The sequence below is a fragment of the Elephas maximus genome, chromosome 11 (assembly GCF_024166365.1).
Source record: "Elephas maximus indicus isolate mEleMax1 chromosome 11, mEleMax1 primary haplotype, whole genome shotgun sequence".
Classification (NCBI taxonomy): Eukaryota; Metazoa; Chordata; class Mammalia; order Proboscidea; family Elephantidae; genus Elephas; species Elephas maximus.
In genome coordinates, this window is record NC_064829.1 from 95243967 (window position 1) to 95262151 (window position 18185).

General features: G+C 41.6%; 1 protein-coding gene across 5 annotated transcripts in view; it reads right to left on the reverse strand.

The window, feature by feature from the left end:
• Window positions 1-18185, reverse strand: part of LOC126086036 (zinc finger protein 350-like) — a 319021-nt gene that overhangs the window by 229094 nt on the left and 71742 nt on the right. Inside the window, exons 1-3 of one of the 5 annotated variants that reach the window (XM_049902017.1) lie at window positions 8520-9039; window positions 2835-3000; window positions 2149-2352 (exon numbers count right to left, since the gene is read on the reverse strand). The exons of 3 other annotated variants lie outside the window; for them this stretch is intronic. In XM_049902017.1, the coding sequence (XP_049757974.1) occupies window positions 2149-2157 (9 nt within the window). In that variant the 5' untranslated portion in view covers window positions 2158-2352; window positions 2835-3000; window positions 8520-9039. Of the gene's footprint in view, window positions 1-2142; window positions 2353-2834; window positions 3001-8519; window positions 9040-18185 lie in introns of those variants that run through there. One more of the 5 variants, XM_049902015.1, reaches the window with a different exon arrangement.

The following is an 18185-nucleotide window of genomic DNA, read 5'->3' on the forward strand; positions in this document are numbered from 1 at the left end:
TAAGAAATCACTGAAAATGTAGCAGAGACAAAGAATGTAAAGGAGAGGGTAGTAAACATGAATAGTGTGAGAATGTCTAACACATGTCTGTTCATAACTTCTGAAAGGGAAAACAGAGTAAGGCAGAAGCAATATCCAAGGACCTCACTCTGAACTCAAAAACAATTTTTCACTGAATGAAAGACCTGTGGTAGGCAGATTCTATGACAGCCCCGTGATCATCTTTATACCTGTGCACAGTCCCCTACCCTTCAGCAGGGGCTGCCCTCGTGACTTGCTCCTATCTAACAGACTATGACAAAGGTGATGGAATGCCATTCTGTCACTAGATTACACATTAGAAAAGTTACTTCTGTCTGGCTGGTTTTAATGAAGTAAGTTGCCATGTTGGGGAGGCCCACATGGCAAGTATCTGAGGGCTGCCTCTGGCCAACACACAGTGAGGAACTGAGGCCCTCATGGAAATGAATCCAGCCCACAACCAAGTAAGTGAGCTTGAAAGCAGACCCTTCACCATTCGAGCCTCAGGTCAGACGCCAGCCCTAGCCAACACTTTTTTTTTTTAAATAATTTTTATTGTGCTTTAAGTGACAGTTTACAAATCCAGCCAGTCTCTCACACAAAAACCCATATATACCTTGCTACACACTCCCAATTACTCTCCCCCTAATGAGACAGCCTGCTCTCTCCCTCCACTCTCTCTTTTCGTGTCCTTTTCGCCTAGCCAACACTTTTATTGCAGTCTTGTGAGAGACCAAGAAGCAGAGCACCAAGAGAGGCCATGTCTGGATTCCTGACCACAGAAGCTGGGAGACAGTAAATGTGAACTGTTTTAAGCCTCTAAAATGTTGGGAACACTTTGCTGGGAACCAACAGATAAGTCATATTAAGACCTAAACTTGAAAAAAAAAAAGGTATGAAAATGTAGAATATATTTATGACACAAGTCAAAAGCCAGAATGGGAAAATGTGTAAATTTATAACTTCTGCATGGAAAAAGACAAATGACAGTTTGGAAAAAATATTTTCCAAAATAGAAAGATCAATATACAGTACATAGAAACAATTCCTTTAAATCAATAAGACTTATCAGAATTTATAAATGAGCAAAGAATATGGACGGTTCCTTGCAAAAATGAATAATCTAACTAGCCAACACAAAGGAGATCTCAACCTTACCAGTAATTAGAAAAATCCAAAAGCAAGCAAGACAGGAAAACACTTGACCATGAATGTTGCTGAAAGTGTTAACATTTGGTAACACTGCAATAACAAACACTGGAAAAACTAGGGGCACTGGATGCTCTTTCATATCACTTATTAGACACTCTTCTATGAGCTTTAAATAGACTGACTAATTTCATCTCCACATGAGGCACCTTCATCGTCATTCCTGTTTCACAGATAGGAAAACTCAGGTGCACAACAGCTTAACAGTGTGTACAAGGTCACAGACCTACTCCCTACTTTCAAATCTCTACTCAAACACCAGTTCATTGAGAATTGTTTGAAATCTGTGCATTGCCTCCATTTACCAAGGATGTTTAGGTTTAATTCCTAGATAAACACAGACTGCCACAAGCTGAGGGCACAGGCTAACTTGCATTTGTCTCCTGTGTCCACTGAGTTTGCTTGGTCTATTCCCACAGGGGGTCTACGAGGGACCTGGGAAGAAACAGCCATAGGAAACCTGCTTTTGCATTCATGAGAATGCTGCTGTTCAGGACAGCATCCACCACATCACCTAAAACACGAGCCATGAAAGAAACTTACTCTGACAAAAGTCCCATAAAATACTAAAATCACCTGAGGCACTGATCTTTCTCCTCAAAAACTGGGCATATCATTTAAATTATAAAGTTTCTCTTATGTTGGCCAGAGAAACATTAGATGCTAGTTGACAGCTAAGGTAACCTGTATGATTGTTCAGTATGTATTGTGTTCAACATCAATAATTTAGTGTTAATCCCATGAACGATATATTCCTGAACCTACTTTGCCTGATGTTGAAGTCAGAGTCTATTTCTCTCCGGGTCTGACTTTTCCAAATTTATACTTTTCAGATGAACTGAATTGGTATTTTACAGGCCTCTAAAAATCCACTAGGAAACACAGGAAGGCATAAAACAAACTAAAAGTCACCTGGACCTTGACCATTTTCTTTTATTCTTGTGACAAAGCCAGCATCTGGGATCTCTCTCTCTGTGTTTTCTGGATCTGCTCTAAATTTCTCTTCAGAAATCTCAGTCTCCTGTGAAGGGTGTCCCCAGAAATGACAATACCCAAATCCTGGAAACTTTTCCTCCTTTCTTCAATTCATTCTCTTGCAGCTGAAGAGTCAGGACCTGTAGGCTGAAGGAAAAATTCAATGTGAGTGGTACATTTCCTCTAGGCACACATTATCACTGCTTTTGGCAATCACCCTAACACGATGATCCCCATACGTTGACTGTCCCTTTATTTAGTGCCCTAGAACATTTTACATGAATGAGCATTGAAACCTAAGATTCAGAATTTGCAGATATATGGGCAAAAGATCTCCTTCCAAAAAATGGCACGTGGGCAATCAAATATATATATGAAAGAAAAAAATAAGGTTGACCTCACAACATACACAAATATACAACCTTGTTCAACTGTAACTCTCAATGACAAAGCAAATCCATAAAAGTTTAAGAAGATACTAGTGTACTGAAACATATTTTAAACAGGTCACCTAAAACCTAACCGAAAAGGGAAGACCCTTCTGCTGCAGAAACTATTAAGAAGTACACACACTTTAGGCAACATTTTTGTTGTTGTTGTTAGGTGCCATTAACTGGGTTCCAACTTACAGTGACCCAATACAGAAGAGCATGAAACACTGCCAGGTCTTGCGCCATCCTCACAATCATTGCCGTGTGTGAGCCCATCGTTGCAGCCGCTGTGTCAATCCATCTCGTTGAGGGTCTTCTTCTTTATCAAGCATGATGTGGTCCTCCAGGAACTCATTCTATGTAACTATGTGCATAGACATCAAGACATAATATAATTTTAACCTAAACGCATATGCATTGATTATTGTGTCAATTAAATGAACGAAAGCCCGAGTTGATGTCAGTGGACAAGATCATTAATGTGAATTTTTAAAACACAAAAGATAATTGGTATCTGAAAAGTTGCTTGTTGTTGTTAGTTGCTGTCGACTTGACACTGATTCAGGGTGCCTCCAAGTGTTAAAAAAACAAACCCAGTGCCATCGAGTTGATTCTGACTCATAGCGACCCTATAGGACAGAGTAGAACTGCCCCGTAGAGTTTCCAAGGAGCGCCTGGCAGATTCGAACTGCCGATCCTTTGGTTAGCAGTCGTAGCACGTAACTACTATGCCACCAGGGTTTCCCTCCAGGTGTTATAAATGAAAAATCATAAAGGAGGTGACTGGTGGGTAAAGGGCAGTACTGGATTGGTGGGAATTGGGGCACATTTGTATCAGTTCAGTTTGTCCTCATCACTGTGAAGGATCAGCTGAAAACCAGAATGTCTACCATCAATTTTAGAACCCTATATTACGTAAAGGGACTTATGAAACAATAGACTTACACTGAGTCTATTTATGAATATAAGGAATATTTGTCACATGCTGCCTTTGTACCTGGCCCGGGACCTGAGGATACAGAGGTGAATAAAAAAGAAAACATCCATAACCTTTTGGAGACAGCACGGAGTTAGCTGGACTATATTTAAGTGGAATCTTGACTCTCCAGCTTATCTAGTCAAAGTATGATAAAGTATCTCTGTTAAGTGAAATAGACATAGAATAATTGGTACAAGAGTTTTAGTTAGAAGTTTTGGGAATTGCTGTTAGGTGCTGTTGAGTCGGTTACGATTCATAGTGACCCTACGTACAACAGGATGAAACACTGCCCAGTCCTGCACCATGCCCACAATTATTGTTATGCTTGAGCCCATTGTTGCAGCCACTGTGTCAATCCATGTCATTGAGGGTTTTCCTCTTTTCTGCTGACCCTGTACTTCACCAAGCCTAATGTCCTTCTCCAGGGACTGATCTCTCCTGATAACATGTCCAAAGTACGTAAGACACAGTCTCGCCATCTTGATTCTAAGGAGCATTCTGGTTGTACCTCTTCCAAGACAGATTTGTCCATTCTTTTGGCAGTCCATGGTATATTTAATATTCTTTGCCAACACCACAATTCAAAGGCATCAATTCTTCTTCGGTCTTCCTTATTCACTGTCCACGTTTCACATGCGTATCAGGTGATTGAAAATACCATGGCTTGGGTCAGGCACACCTTAGTCTTCAAGGAAACATCTTTGCTTTTCTACACTTTGAAGAGGTCCTCTGAGGCAGACTTGTCCAATGCACTGCCTCGTTTGATTTCTTGACTGCTTCTTCCATGGGTGTTGATTGTAGATCCAAGTAAAATGAAATCCTTGACAACTTCAATATTTTCTCCATTTATCATGATGTGGCTTATTGGTCCAGTTGTGAGGATTTTTGTTTTATGTTGAAGTGTAATTCATACTGAAGACTGTGGTCTTTGATCTTTGTCAGTAAGTGCTTCAAGTCCTCTTCACTTTCAGCAACAAGGTTGTGTCATCTGCATAACATAGGTTGTTAACGAGTCTTCCTCCAATCCTGATGCCCCGTTATTCTTCATATAGTCCAGCTTCTTGGATTATTTGCTCAGCATACAGATTGAATAGGAATGGTGAAAGGATACAACCCTGACTCACATCTTTTCTGACTTCAAACCACTCAGTATCCCCTTGTTCTGTCCAAACAACTGCCTCTTGATCTATGTAAAGGTTCCTCGTAAGCATAATCAGGTGTTCTGGAATTCCCATTCTTCGCAATGTTATCCGCAATTTGTTATGATCCACACAGTCGAATGCTTTTGCATAGTCAATAAAACCAGGTAAACATCCTTCTGGTATTCTCTGCTTTCAGCCAGGATCCATCTGAGATCAACAATGATATCCCTGGTTCCACCTCCTCTTCTGAATCTGGCCTGAATTTCTGGCAGTTCCCTGTTGATATACGGCTGCAGCCGCTTTTGAAAGATCTTCAGCAAAATTTTACTTGCATGCGATATTAATGACACTGTTCAATAATTTAAACATTTGGTTGGATCACCTTTCCTGGGAACAGGCATAAATATGGATCTCTTCCAGTTGGTTGGCCAAGTAGCTGTCTTCCAAATTTCTTGGCATAGACGAGGGAGCATTTCCAGTGCTGCATCCGTTTGATGAAACATCTCAATTGATATTCCACCAATTCCTGCAGCCTTGTTCTTCACAATGCCTTCAGATCAGCTTGAACTTCCTCCCTCAGCACCATCAGCTTCCCGCTAATATGCTACCTCTTGAAATGGTTGAGCATCAACTAATTCTTTTTGGTATAATGACTCTGTGTATTTCTTCCATCTTCTTTTGATGCTTCCTGCATCGTTTAATATTTTCCCCATAGAATCCTTCACTATTGCAACTTGAGGCTTGAATTTTTTCTTCAGTTCTTTCAGCTTGAGAAACGCTGAGCATATTCTTCCCTTTTGGTTTTCTATCTCCAGCTCTTTGCACATGTCATTATAATACTTTACTTTGTCTTCTCGAGCCGCCCTTTGAAATCTTCTGTTCAGTTCTGTTACTTAATCCATTCCTCCTTTTACTTTAGCTGCTCAACAATCAATAGCAAGTTTCATAGCCTCCTCTGACATCCATCTTGGTCTTTTCTTTCCTGTCTTTTCAGTGACCTCCTGCTTTCTTCACGTATGATGTCCTTGATGTCATTCCACAACTCGTCTGGTCTTCAGTCATTAGTGTTTAACGCGTCAAATCTATTCTTGAGATGGTCTCTAAATTCAGGTGTGATATACTCAAGGTTGTATTTGGCTCTCGTGGACTTGCTCTGATTTTCTTCAGTTTCAACTTGAACTTGCATACGAGCAATTGATCATCTTTTCCACAGTCAGCCCCTGGCCTTGCTCTGACTGTTGATATTGAGCTTTTCCATCATCTCTTTCCACAGATGTAGTCGATTCGATTCCCGTGGCAAGGCCCATGTGTATAGTTGCCATTTATGTTACTGAAAAAAGGTATCTGTGATGAAGAAGTCGTTGGTCTCGCAAAATTCTATCATTTGCTCTCTGCCATTGTTTCTATCACCAAGGCCATATTTTCCAATTACCGATCCTTCTTCTTGAAGAGGAATGGTGTTGCTTTCATCATCAAAAAGAACATTTCCAGATCTATCCTGAAGTACAACGCTGTCAGTGATAGGATAATATCCATACACCTTCAAGGAAGACCAGTTAATATGACTACTATTCAAATTTATGCACCAACCACTAAGGCCCAAGATGAAGAAACTGAAGATTTTTGTCAGCTTCTGCAGTCTGAAATCAATCGAACATGTAATTAGGATGAACTGATAATTCCACGCGAAAGTTGGAAACAAAGGATAGAGTTACAGACTGTTATTTCCAAGTTGATCCTGATCCCAAGTTGTGCTGTTTTGCTTCATTAATAAACCACTTAACTTTAAATACAGTTTGAGACTTCTTATAACCATTCCAAAAAAATTACCAAGTGCAGCAGAGGAGTGCCATGAGGGGAATGGCTGGTATCAGAAACTATGAGGTATTTGGAAGCCGGGGTATGTATGACCTCCACTCTGAACATGGTGCAACAGTGTCATCAGGCCTCCTGTAACATCAGAAGGCAGGGAGAATCATCATCATCATCCCAAGGCTGATTCCTATCAGGTGGAGGCCAAACATACCTCCAATCTCTAACCTTTTACCAATTCTGACACCAGGCATCCCTACTTCTCTGCTGGGTTTGATAATACATTGCAACAGCACACAGAACTCACAGATAATACTTATGATTATGAAATTTATTATGGAAGTAACAGGTTACAGTTCAAGATCAGGAAGGACTCGGGATACAGTTATTTAATCAGGATAGCCTCTGCTCAGCTGTGCCTGCAGGCGGCCTCTCTCTGGCCCTCAGCCCCTGCCCTGCTCAGGCAAATGTTACAAAGCTCTTTAGCTCCACTGAAGTGCCCAGAGGCCCTCCACTCTGTCAGGAAGCCTCCTGTCAGAAGGCACCCAGCTCTCTCTTGCTCCATGGGTCAGTGAGCCTAGCTCCATCAAGTGCCTGGAGGCATTCTACTCCGCCAGTAAGCCACCTGCCTGAAAGCTCTCAGCTTTTTCACTGCATGGGTCAGCACATAAACTGTAGCCACCTCACTCTGTGGCCTGGAAAGCCCACTCACCTGTCTCACCTCATTCTACTGCAGCCATTTCTCTGCTTTAGCTTCTTGCCATCTCTGGTGTTACACCCCTTTCTGTTTCCTGGCTGTGGAGATTCTCAGCACAGAGATCTCAGGTCCAAAGGACATGTTCCACTCCTGGGTGTCCTTTTTTGGTAGTAGAGGTCCCCCTTTCTGACTCTGGGATGGCTCGTTTTGCAGGATGGCAATACTGACCAATCCCCTCTTTAGGATTCCAGCAACTTTACTTGTGAGGTCTCACCCCCACGAGGGTCTCAAGCACCTTATCTGCTATCCAATCTTCTTGGTGGGCCACAAGGACCTTATTTGCATAGTCCCACACAATCATTCTGTAGGAGTCACCATGGACCATATTAAATAATTCACTGCACCACATTCACCTGATAAGAACCAGCTGTGTTCTGATCCTGATTCTTATCCTTCAGGAATCTAGGCAATTCTTTATACCTCATTACAGACAGAAACCCCCAAGCAGATTTTTACATACATACTTGGATAGAATTGCTCCATATAAACATGCTCATCTCTTTGCCTTTCCTAAACACTAGCAGTGGGAACTGAAATTGGACAAACAAGGACTTACTAGGACATTGAACTTTCAAATAACTAGGATAAGGATTACATTGCCACAGAAATAAAAAATTAACAAAATACAGATTATTGGCAGAGTAAAAAGTGTGAATTCTGTCCAGCTTTGTGGGCCATAAGGTCTCCCACACAACAACTCAACTCTATGTTTGCAATGGCAGAGCAGCTACAGACCCGTGGATGTTGTGGATTAGTCCTTAGGTCTATACTAGCTAAGCCATGATCAGAGGATTACCTAAGTTAAAAATTTTCAACTACTGCCCAGGGACTGTACCCGCTTCTGTCCCACCAACTGATTTTCCAATCTCAACTCAACCTCTAGCCAGGGGTCCTGGGCTCCCAAAGCTTCAGTCCTCACAAGCCGCTGTAGCACAGACACTTAACCACCCCCCGTAATAATGCAAAACCTGGACCACACACCCTGTAGGAAGTCCAATACCCCCGGTTCAAACATCACTGCACCTCATACTAAATCCTGAATCCGAACCAGACACCGCATTCGTCGTAAATACCACCTCCACCGCTTACAAGAGTGATCCACAAAGACCCTGTGCCCTGACATTCGGAACAGCCTTAGCCGTTGTACAAAGGCGCTCGCCCCCTATCTGACCCCAAAAAGCACCAATTCCTACCTGTTTGCCCCCAACCACCTCCACCACGGCGTTCAGTTCAGGAACTCCACAGGTCCTCACTACACGGCGTCCACATACTTCCCTCGCCCTGTCTCAAGAACAAAACAAACACTAATCTGTTCACATCCTGAACTACGAAGAGTTCCAAAAAGTTTGCACTTACTTCCGTGAACTGCTTGTACTTCTCCGCCGGTCGAGCAAAATATTTGCCCGCCTACGGAGGCCGGCCAGGGCCACAAACATTTGATGAAGTGCAAACCCAGAGCCGTCGAGTCGATTCCGACTCATAGCGAACCTAAGATGAACGGCGGTAGATGAGGTTTCCGGTATGGCCTCACAAGGTAATATGTCTGCGCCTATCCCAAAAGAACTATATAGAGGCAGCCATATTTGAATAACAGCCGTACAGAACGCAAGACAAAGTTCAAGAGCCAGTCTCCAGGAATGGCTAAGAGAAAAAGAAGCCACTGACGCTGTCCTGTTTCCTGGCTCCTCCACCCTTGCAGAAAATAGATAAATTTTCAGAGGCTCGAGCTTCACAAGGAAATCATGGAACCAATCAAATTGCTATCAGCGGGCTGGGCAGAAAAATAATATCCACGCGCCATTCTTAACGGAATGTTTAAAAAACAAAAAAAGCTTGGAAACAGACGAGTGGGAGTTCAAAGGTCTGTATAGCAGAGACTCGCGACTGGGAAAATGAACGAGAAAAGCCAGTAAGCGGACAACAACGGAATCGGCTTTAAGGACAGAAAAAGTTTTAGATAAGGTGGTAGTGAAATAGAGTGACCATCACAGACAGGGCAAATATAGGTTATTGGAGACTGATGAGAGAAGATCAAAGGATCAACTGAAAACACAACCATGTGTTATCCTCACACACACCACAACTTTTTATTGATGCTATTTCAAATAACACTTGGATTACTCCCTCTTATCTGTGCTGATTGCTTTACTTCATTTCTCCAAATTGCTGTTTAATTTGCCACCTCACTGACCCCTACATGGGACTCTGCAATCAAAGGATTACTCAAAGGAATAAACTCCTCAATAGGAAAACCTTGGCTCGGTGCATGACAACCCTTGTCGTCATCAAGCTACAGATTTATGATTAAGGTCGGGTATATCTATGTTCTCAATTCCTCCTCCTCTTCTCACTAGTAAGATACCGTGGTGATATTAGTTCCTTTATATGGCCTTTTGCCTCCCTTCTTTGGAAAAACTTCTTGAGAGATTTTTCCCCTAAGCCCTAAGGTAGAAAACTTTGCCCTTTTTTTTTTTTTAAACCTCAGAGTCTTTCTTACTTTTCTCCAGGTTGACTTATATTTCCTGGGTAAACTGTGAACAACTTGGTTTGATACTTTTGGTCTGGCCCTGGGCTACAGCCTGACCTGTGATTGGTATGTATTTTGCAGGGATTGGTCAATAGACTATGCAGATGAAGTGTCTGTAAACTACTATGCAAATAAAGTGTCTCTGCCTACTGAGAGGGGATTGGTCAGTTTTGGCCCTGGTGCAAGGGCCCTGCCTTGAAACTGACAATGAGTTTGTGTATATGTGCAGCCATCCCCACAGAAGTTTTGAGACAGAAAGAAACAGAAGAGAAGCAGCAGGAAGAACCAGAAGAACAGAGAAGTAGAAAGATAAGCCAAGGAACTTCCTAAAAGAGGGCAGTAACACTGATGACCTTCACAGACTCAGAGGGGCCCAGTGGCAGATGGCCGTGACAGCCATGGAAGGAGCCCAACAGCAGAATCAGTGGTGATAGACAGCAGGGCCAAGAGGAGCCTGTCCTCAGGGGGCTGAGAGGAGGCCTGAATGGCCAAGAGGAGCTAAGAGAGCTGTTCTGCAATGAAGGGAAACTTTGATTACATACTTCCTGATCCTGAGTTTTAGCCTGTTGATCCTGATCCCTAGTTGTGCCTGGTTACTTCCTTTAATAAACCACTTAACTGTAAGTATGGTCTGTGAGTTCCGTGTGGCCATTGCAACGCGTTTTTGAACCCAGCAAACTAACAGAGAGTGCCGTGGGGAGGACAGCTCGTGTCAGAGCTGGTAAAATGGTTGGAGAGTGGAGGAATGCCTGACCTACACCTCACAGGAATCAGCTTTTGGCTGATCCTAGTCATTATCCCCCTGAAGTTTGATAGGTTCTGATGCTACTACTCTTAACGCTTACTATTTTACAAGGATTATATTAAAAAAAAGGAAAAAAAAATTTTTTTTTTTTAATATGATGCTCCTTGGAAACCCAATGGGCCAGTTCTATTCCATCCTATAGGGTCACTATGAGTCAGAATCGACTCAATGGCAACCCTTTTTTTTTGCAAGAATAATACCTTCATTGATTGTTTGCCAGGCACCGTTTTAACTACTTTCCACAACCACCCTATGAGGCAGATAATTTTTTAAAAGATAAAATCAAGACATAGATAAGTTAACGTGCTCAAGGGCCTACAACTGGGGAATGGCAAGATTCAAACCCAGGCAGTCTGACTTCAGAACTCACTCCTAACCACTATGTAATGATATCGCCTGTCAGCCCAGAAGGAATGGAATATATGGAGAAAGGTGAAGGGTGATCTGCACTGGGATCATGAAGATCCTGGGTTTGGACACAGAGGCTGTGTGTACCACACGTAAGTATACACTGGGCTTCCTTCACCTGGGATGTCAACGTTTGAGAGGTGATTCAGCACCTGGTCCAAAAGGCTCAGGGCAGGCCTGGCCATGCCATCCTGGGACCCTGTCTGATCAGTTCATGGAATCTCATACTCTGACTTGCCATGGCAGGATGTGCAGTGTGGGGGTGTACAACTAACCTTACCTAAAGGAATTTGGTCTTTGCCTGCAGTTCCTGAGAGAGAACTAAAAATCCTATATCCCGAGTGATTGCGGTACCTTTCTTATCTGGGCCAGTGTTTTGAGGGCTTGTGCTAATGAGTGGGTGATGTCCAAGACAGAAAAACCACCTCGTGGCCTTTTCTCAACTGAACTCAGGGAATGTGTGTGTTTGGGGGGGGTCATCAATCAATCAATCATGCCTACGCCATGAGGCCCCAATCATAATTATGTAATTAAGCCAATAAACACTCTGGATATGAAAGTTCCATGGGTTCCCTCGTTGGTGAAATACATCTATACACAGGGGAAGGATGGTACTGTAGCCTTCAGGACACAGCAGCTTTGTGATCAGAATCCTCCCAGGCTTCAGCTATGCATGCCTTCATTGGTATGCTTTTTTGCAATAATAAAGCTCTAATGGTGAGCACAGCACTTTCAGTGAGCTCTGTGATTCTAGTAAATTATCATTCTCAAGGAATTAAAAGGAGCCACCAGGTCAGAAGTGAGTCCACTGGAGAATCTTAAGCTTGCGGCTAGGATGTTAAGGGGGTGTTTGTAGGCAGTCATAAGTGAGGGAGGCCTGAAGGAGTCCATAGGCTTATGGATGGCATCTTGAAGGGGTAAAGGAAAAACCCAAATCTGTAGTCAACGGGTCAAAAGTGAGGAGACCATCATTGCATCCAAAGCCTTGGGCTGAAGGTCGGTGTCATTTTAGCTCATAAAATCTGACCTAGCTCTGAGTGGCTAGAGTAAGAGAAAGAACCGCTGCATGGGTAGCTAGTGTTAGAACTGAGCAGCAGTGAAAAACGGATTTGGGTTTTTTGATGCTTATCCTCATAGTTGATATCAGAATAGTGAGGATTCTGAGATTCCCACACATGCAAATTCACAGGACCAGTGGAGGGGAGGGCGTGGCTTGTGGCGCACTGCTGAAAATTATCTGCCATGAATCCATCCTGTTACAGTGTGGGGGTGGTGAGGGAAGCAGTAATCCAGGCTTCAGAGTAGAGATGTTCAAAATTCAGTGTGCATGACTCAACAATCCCAACCTAGCTATATACCCAGAAGAAGTGAATTCAGGAAGGCAAACAGAAACCTGTACACCAATGTTCACTATATCTCTCTTCGCAAGAGCCAAAATGGAAACTGAAATATCCAACAGATAAAAGGATAAACAAAACGTGGTATATACATACAATGAAATAGTACTCAGCCTTACAGAGAAATGAAGTCCTGATGTATGTCATACATGGATGAACCCTGAAAATATTATGCTGAGGGAAATATGTCAGTCACAAAAGAACAAGTAAAGTATGATCTCACTTACATGAAATGAGTGGATTTATAAAAACCAAAGATTGTTAATCTTTACCAGGAGTGGGAAGAAGAGGGAAGGGGAGCTTTTGTTTGGGGTACAGTGAATTTTCGTTAATGGTGGTGGGACATTTTGGAAAATGATCGCAATAATGGTAACACTACATGAAAAATATAATCAGTTATGAAATTGTAAATGTGCCATTTATTGTGCTGGCAAATGTTCTGACATATATTTTCACAACAATTAAAAAAAATTAAGTGTGCAGAAGAATGCCCTGCTATAAATACATAATCCCAGGCCCAGAAGGCCTCGTCTAGGAAGTCTGGGATATGTGAGCCTGGAGTGTGCATTCTTTTGCAAGCTTCTGAGAGAATGTTCAGGCAAGAAGTTTACAGAAAACCATTAGAAACGGTTATCTGTTTTAAAATATGACAATGCTTGGCCCTGTTCAGTACACTTAAGTCTTGGCTCAGTGTTAGCAGCCTGCTCAGGTCTCTCAGGTGCTCTCTGCCATCAGGCCTCTCCACCACGAGCGTCTCAATAGTTGGCCTCTCAGCCACTAACTGGCCTAGCTTACAGCCAGTGTATCAGCTTGCTCAGCTCTTAGGAGCTCTCTATATTGGGGCTCTCAGCCATCATGCCTCTCTGCTGCAAACTAGTCCAGCTGATACCCAGTGTAGCAGCATGCTCAGTTCTCATAGATGCTTTCTGCTTTTGGGCTTCTCTGCCATTAGGCCTCTCCATCGTTGGTCTTTCTGCCATCAACTGCTCCTCTGCTAATTGGCCAAGCTCACAGCCAGTGCAGCTGCTCTGCAACCACTCAGCTCCCACGTGGCTCTGCTTCTCTGCCATCCCAGCTCTTAGCCAGCATTTCTCCTGCCACCCAGAAGGTCTCCCAAAAATCTCTCTTTTAGCCCTTTATATATCCTGATTCTCATGAGTTGCAAGGCAGGGCCTCCTTCACCAGACCAGAGTTCAACCAATCCTCAATTACCCATGAGATGTCAGTCAGCTCAGGTCTTGTTAATTACCAGGAGAAGCCTGACAAAAGTATCAAAATCATCAAGTTGTTTACAGCTTACCCAGGAAATGTCAACCAAGGCAAGGAATTCCCTGGGCGAAAGTAACAAACACATTGGGGAGTAAACAATCTGGGAGACTCAACCCTCAACAGTGCTTCTCCAAAAGACTAAGACAAAGGTAACAACTCCTAAGGGCTTAGTGGAAAAACTCTTCCACACTGTTTTTTTAAAAAAAACCAAAGCTAAAGGACACATAAAGGAACTCCTTTCACCACAACAGTCACAAAAACTATTAAGGAATTATAATCTCTTTATGGACATAAGACATGGGCATTAAATAACTTGTTTCCTAGGATGGTTAAGTACCATTAAAGGGAGTCCTTATTCCAAGAATTCGTGGGAGTGCAAATGGTTAATGCACTCAGCTGCTAACCCAAAAGGTTGGAGGTTCGAGTCCACCCAGACTTGTCTAGAAAGTCCTGGTGATGTAGTTCTGAAAAACCAGCCATGGGAAACCATAGGGAACAGTTCTACTCACACACAGGGTCACCATGGGTGAGAATGAACTAGATGGCAACTAAATTTTGACAAGAAATTGTCAAAAGAAATTTTTTAGGATTTTCTCTCAGGAAAGGTGTGTGTTAGGGTTGTATCCCTTCACCATACCTATTCAATCTGTATGCTGAGCAAATAATCTGAGAAGCTGGACTATATGAAGAAGAACAGGGCATCAGGATTGGTGGAGGACTAATTAACAGTCTGCATTATGCAGATGACACAACCTTGCTTGCTGAAAATGAAGAGGACTTCAAACACTGATGATCAAGGACCACAGCCTTCAGTATGGACTGTGCCTCAACATAAAACAAACAGAAATCCCCACAACTGGTGCCCATGGTCCCTCTGCAGAGCCCACCCACCGGCATGCTCTAGGGAACAGAGACACGTTTTCCTCAGACACTTGGGAGTCGGTTCTCAGCCCCCTGCCTTGTTCAGAGCGTGACCCCCTGCTGCAATAGGTATACCCAATATATACCCCCTATTGGCGTATATATTGGGTATATAGGCCAATCACCCCTGCCCCTCAAAGACTGCAGACAGAGCCTGTACCACACACTTGATAGCAGCTACCTGGAAACCTGAGCTGAATTTATACAAGAAAACTGAATGGACTCCTAGACTGATATACCTGATAACAGCTCTAGCCAGCTGGGGACAGGACATCAGAGCTCCAAAGGGGAAAATAATCAAGCTAGCTCACTCAAGCAACCCATAGGGGTAGACCAAAACAAAACAAAGCAAGCAGCTACGACACAGTAAGCAAGCATAAACTAATACAATAACTTAGAGATGGCTCAGAGACAACAGTCAATATCAAGTCACATAAAGAAAGAGGCCATGATCACCTCAACAGGCTCTCAAAACAAAGAATCCAGGGAGCTTTTTGATGAAAGTGCATTCCTGGAATTACCAGATGCAGAATACAAAAGTTGAACATACAGAACCCTTCAAGACATCAGGAGGGAAATGAGGCAATATGCAGAACAAGCCAAGGAACACACAGATAAAGCAACTAAAGAAATCAGAAAGATTATTCAGGGACATAATGAAAAGTTTAATAAGCTGGAAAAATCCATAGACAGCAATCAGAAATTCAGAAGATTAACAATAAAATTACAGAATTAGATAACTCAGTAGAAAGTCAGAAGAGCAGAACTGAGCAATAGAAGCTAGAATTTCTGAACTCGAAACTAAATCACTTGGCACTAATATATTTGAATAAAAATCAGATAAAAGAATTAAAAAAAAAGAAGAAACCTTTAGAATCATGTGGGTCTCTATCAAGAGAAATAACCTACGAGTGATTGGAGTACCAGAACAGGGAGGGATAACAGAAAATACAGAGAAAATTGTTAAGGATTTGTTGGCAGAAAACTTCCCTGATATTATGGAAGATGAGAAGATATCTATCCAAGATGCTCATCGAACTGCACATAAGGTAGACCTTAAAAGAAAGTCACCAAGACATGTTATAATCAAGCTTGCCAAAACCAAAGATAAAGAGACAATTATAAGAGCAGCGAGGGATAAAAGAAAAGTCACCTACAAGGGAGAGCCAATAAGAATAAGCTCGGACTACTCGGCAGAAACCATGCAGGCAAGAAGGCAATGGGATGACATATTTAAAAAACTGAAGGAAAAAAATTGCCTGCCAAGAATCATATATCCATCAAAACTGTCTCTTAAATATGAAGGTGAAATTAAGACATTTCCAGAAAAACACAAGTTGAGGGAATTCATAAAAAACAAACCAAAACTACAAGAAATACTAAAGGGAGTTCTTTGGTTACAAAATCAATAATATCAGGTATTGACCCAAGACCAGAATACTGGGCAGAGCAACCAGAAGTCAACCCAGACAGGGGAAAAAAAAAAAAACAAAGCAAGATTAAAAAAAAAGCCCAACACAGGGTAACAGCAATGTTATTATATAAAAGAAGACAACATTAAAATAATAAAGAGGGACTAAGAAATGTAAACATACACCTTCCATATGGAGAGGAAAATACAGCAATACAAAGAAACAAAAGTTAGTAATAAATTTAGAAAAATAGGGGTAAATAATAAGGTAACCACAAAGGAGACAAACTATCCTACTCATCAAAATAAAATACAAGGGAAAAATACAGACTCAGCAGAAACAAAATCAACGACAACAAATATGAGGAAAGGACAATATATAAAGAAAATCTACTCAGCACATAAAATCAAGTGGGAAAAAGAAGCTGTCAACACACAAAGACATCAAAATGATAGCACTAAATTCATACCTATCCATAATTACTCTGAATGTAAATGGACTAAATGCACCAATAAAGAGACAGAGAGTGGCAGAATGGATTAAAAAACAAGAGCCGTCTATATGCTGCCTACAAGAGACACACCTTAGACTTAGAGACACAAACTAAAACTCAAAGGATGGAAAAAAATATATCAAGCAAACAACAATCAAAAAACAGCAGGTGTGGCAATATTAATTTCTGACAAAATAGACTTTAAAGTTAAATCCATCAGAAAGGATAAGGAAGGCCACTATATAATGATTAAAGGGACAATACACCAAGAAGATATAACCATATTAAATATTTATGCACCCAATGACAGGGCTGCAAGATACATAAAACAAACTCTATCAGCATTGAAAAGTGAGACAGACAGCTCCACAGTAATAGTACTTCAACACACCACTTTCGGTGAAGGACAGGACATCCAGAAAGAAGCTCAATAAAGACGCAGAAAATATAAATGCCACAATCTACCAACTTGACCTCGTAGACTGGTATAACAACAGATACATGGACCAATGGAACAGAATTGAGAATCCAGACATAAATCCATCCACAAAACAGTTAAATGGGGAAAACACAGTCTTTTCAACAAATGGTGCTGGCAGAACTGGATATCCATCTGCAAAAAAATGAAACAAGCCCCATACCTCACTCCATGCACAAAAACTAACTCAAAATGGATCAAAGACCTAAATATAAAATCTAAAACGATAAAGATCATGGAAGAAAAAATAGGGACGTTAGGAGCCCTAATACATGGCATAAACAGTATAGAAAACATTACAAAGAATGTAGAAGAAAAACTAGATAACTGGGAGCTCCTAAAAATCAAACACTTATGCTCATCCAAAGACTTCACCAAAAGAGTAAAAAGACTATCTACAGACTGGGAAAAAGTTTTTAGCTATGACATTTCTGATCAGTGTCTGATCTCTAAAATCTACATGATACTGCAAAAACTCAACTGCAAAAAGACAAATAACCCAATTAAAAAATGGGCGAGATATGAACAGACATTTCACTAAAGAAGACATTCAGGTAGCTAACAGATACATGAGGAAATATTCACGATCGTTAGCTATTAGAGAAATGCAGATCAAAACTACAATAAGATTTCATCTCACTCCAACAAGGCTGGCATTAATCCAAAAAACACAAAATTATAAATGTTGGAGAGGCTGCGGAGAGATTGGAACACTTCTACACTGCTGGTGGGAAGGTCAAATGGTACAACCACTTTGGAAATCGATTTGGCACTTCCTTAAAAAGTTAGAAATAGAACTACCATACGATCCAGCAAGCCCACTCCTTGGAATATATCCTAGAGAAATAAGAGCCTTTACACGAACAGATATATGCACACCCATGTTTATTGCAGCACTGTTTACAATAGCAAAAAGATGGAAGCAACCAAGGAAGGTGCCCATCAATGGATGAATAGATAAATTATGGTATATTCACACAATGGAATACTACGCATTGATAAAGAACAGTGAGGAATCTGTGAAACATTTCTTAACACAGAGGAACCTGGAAGGCATTATGCTGAGTGAAATTAGTCAGTTGCAAAAGGACAAATATTGTATAAGACCGCTATTATAAGAACTTGAGAAATAGTTTAAACTGAGAAGAA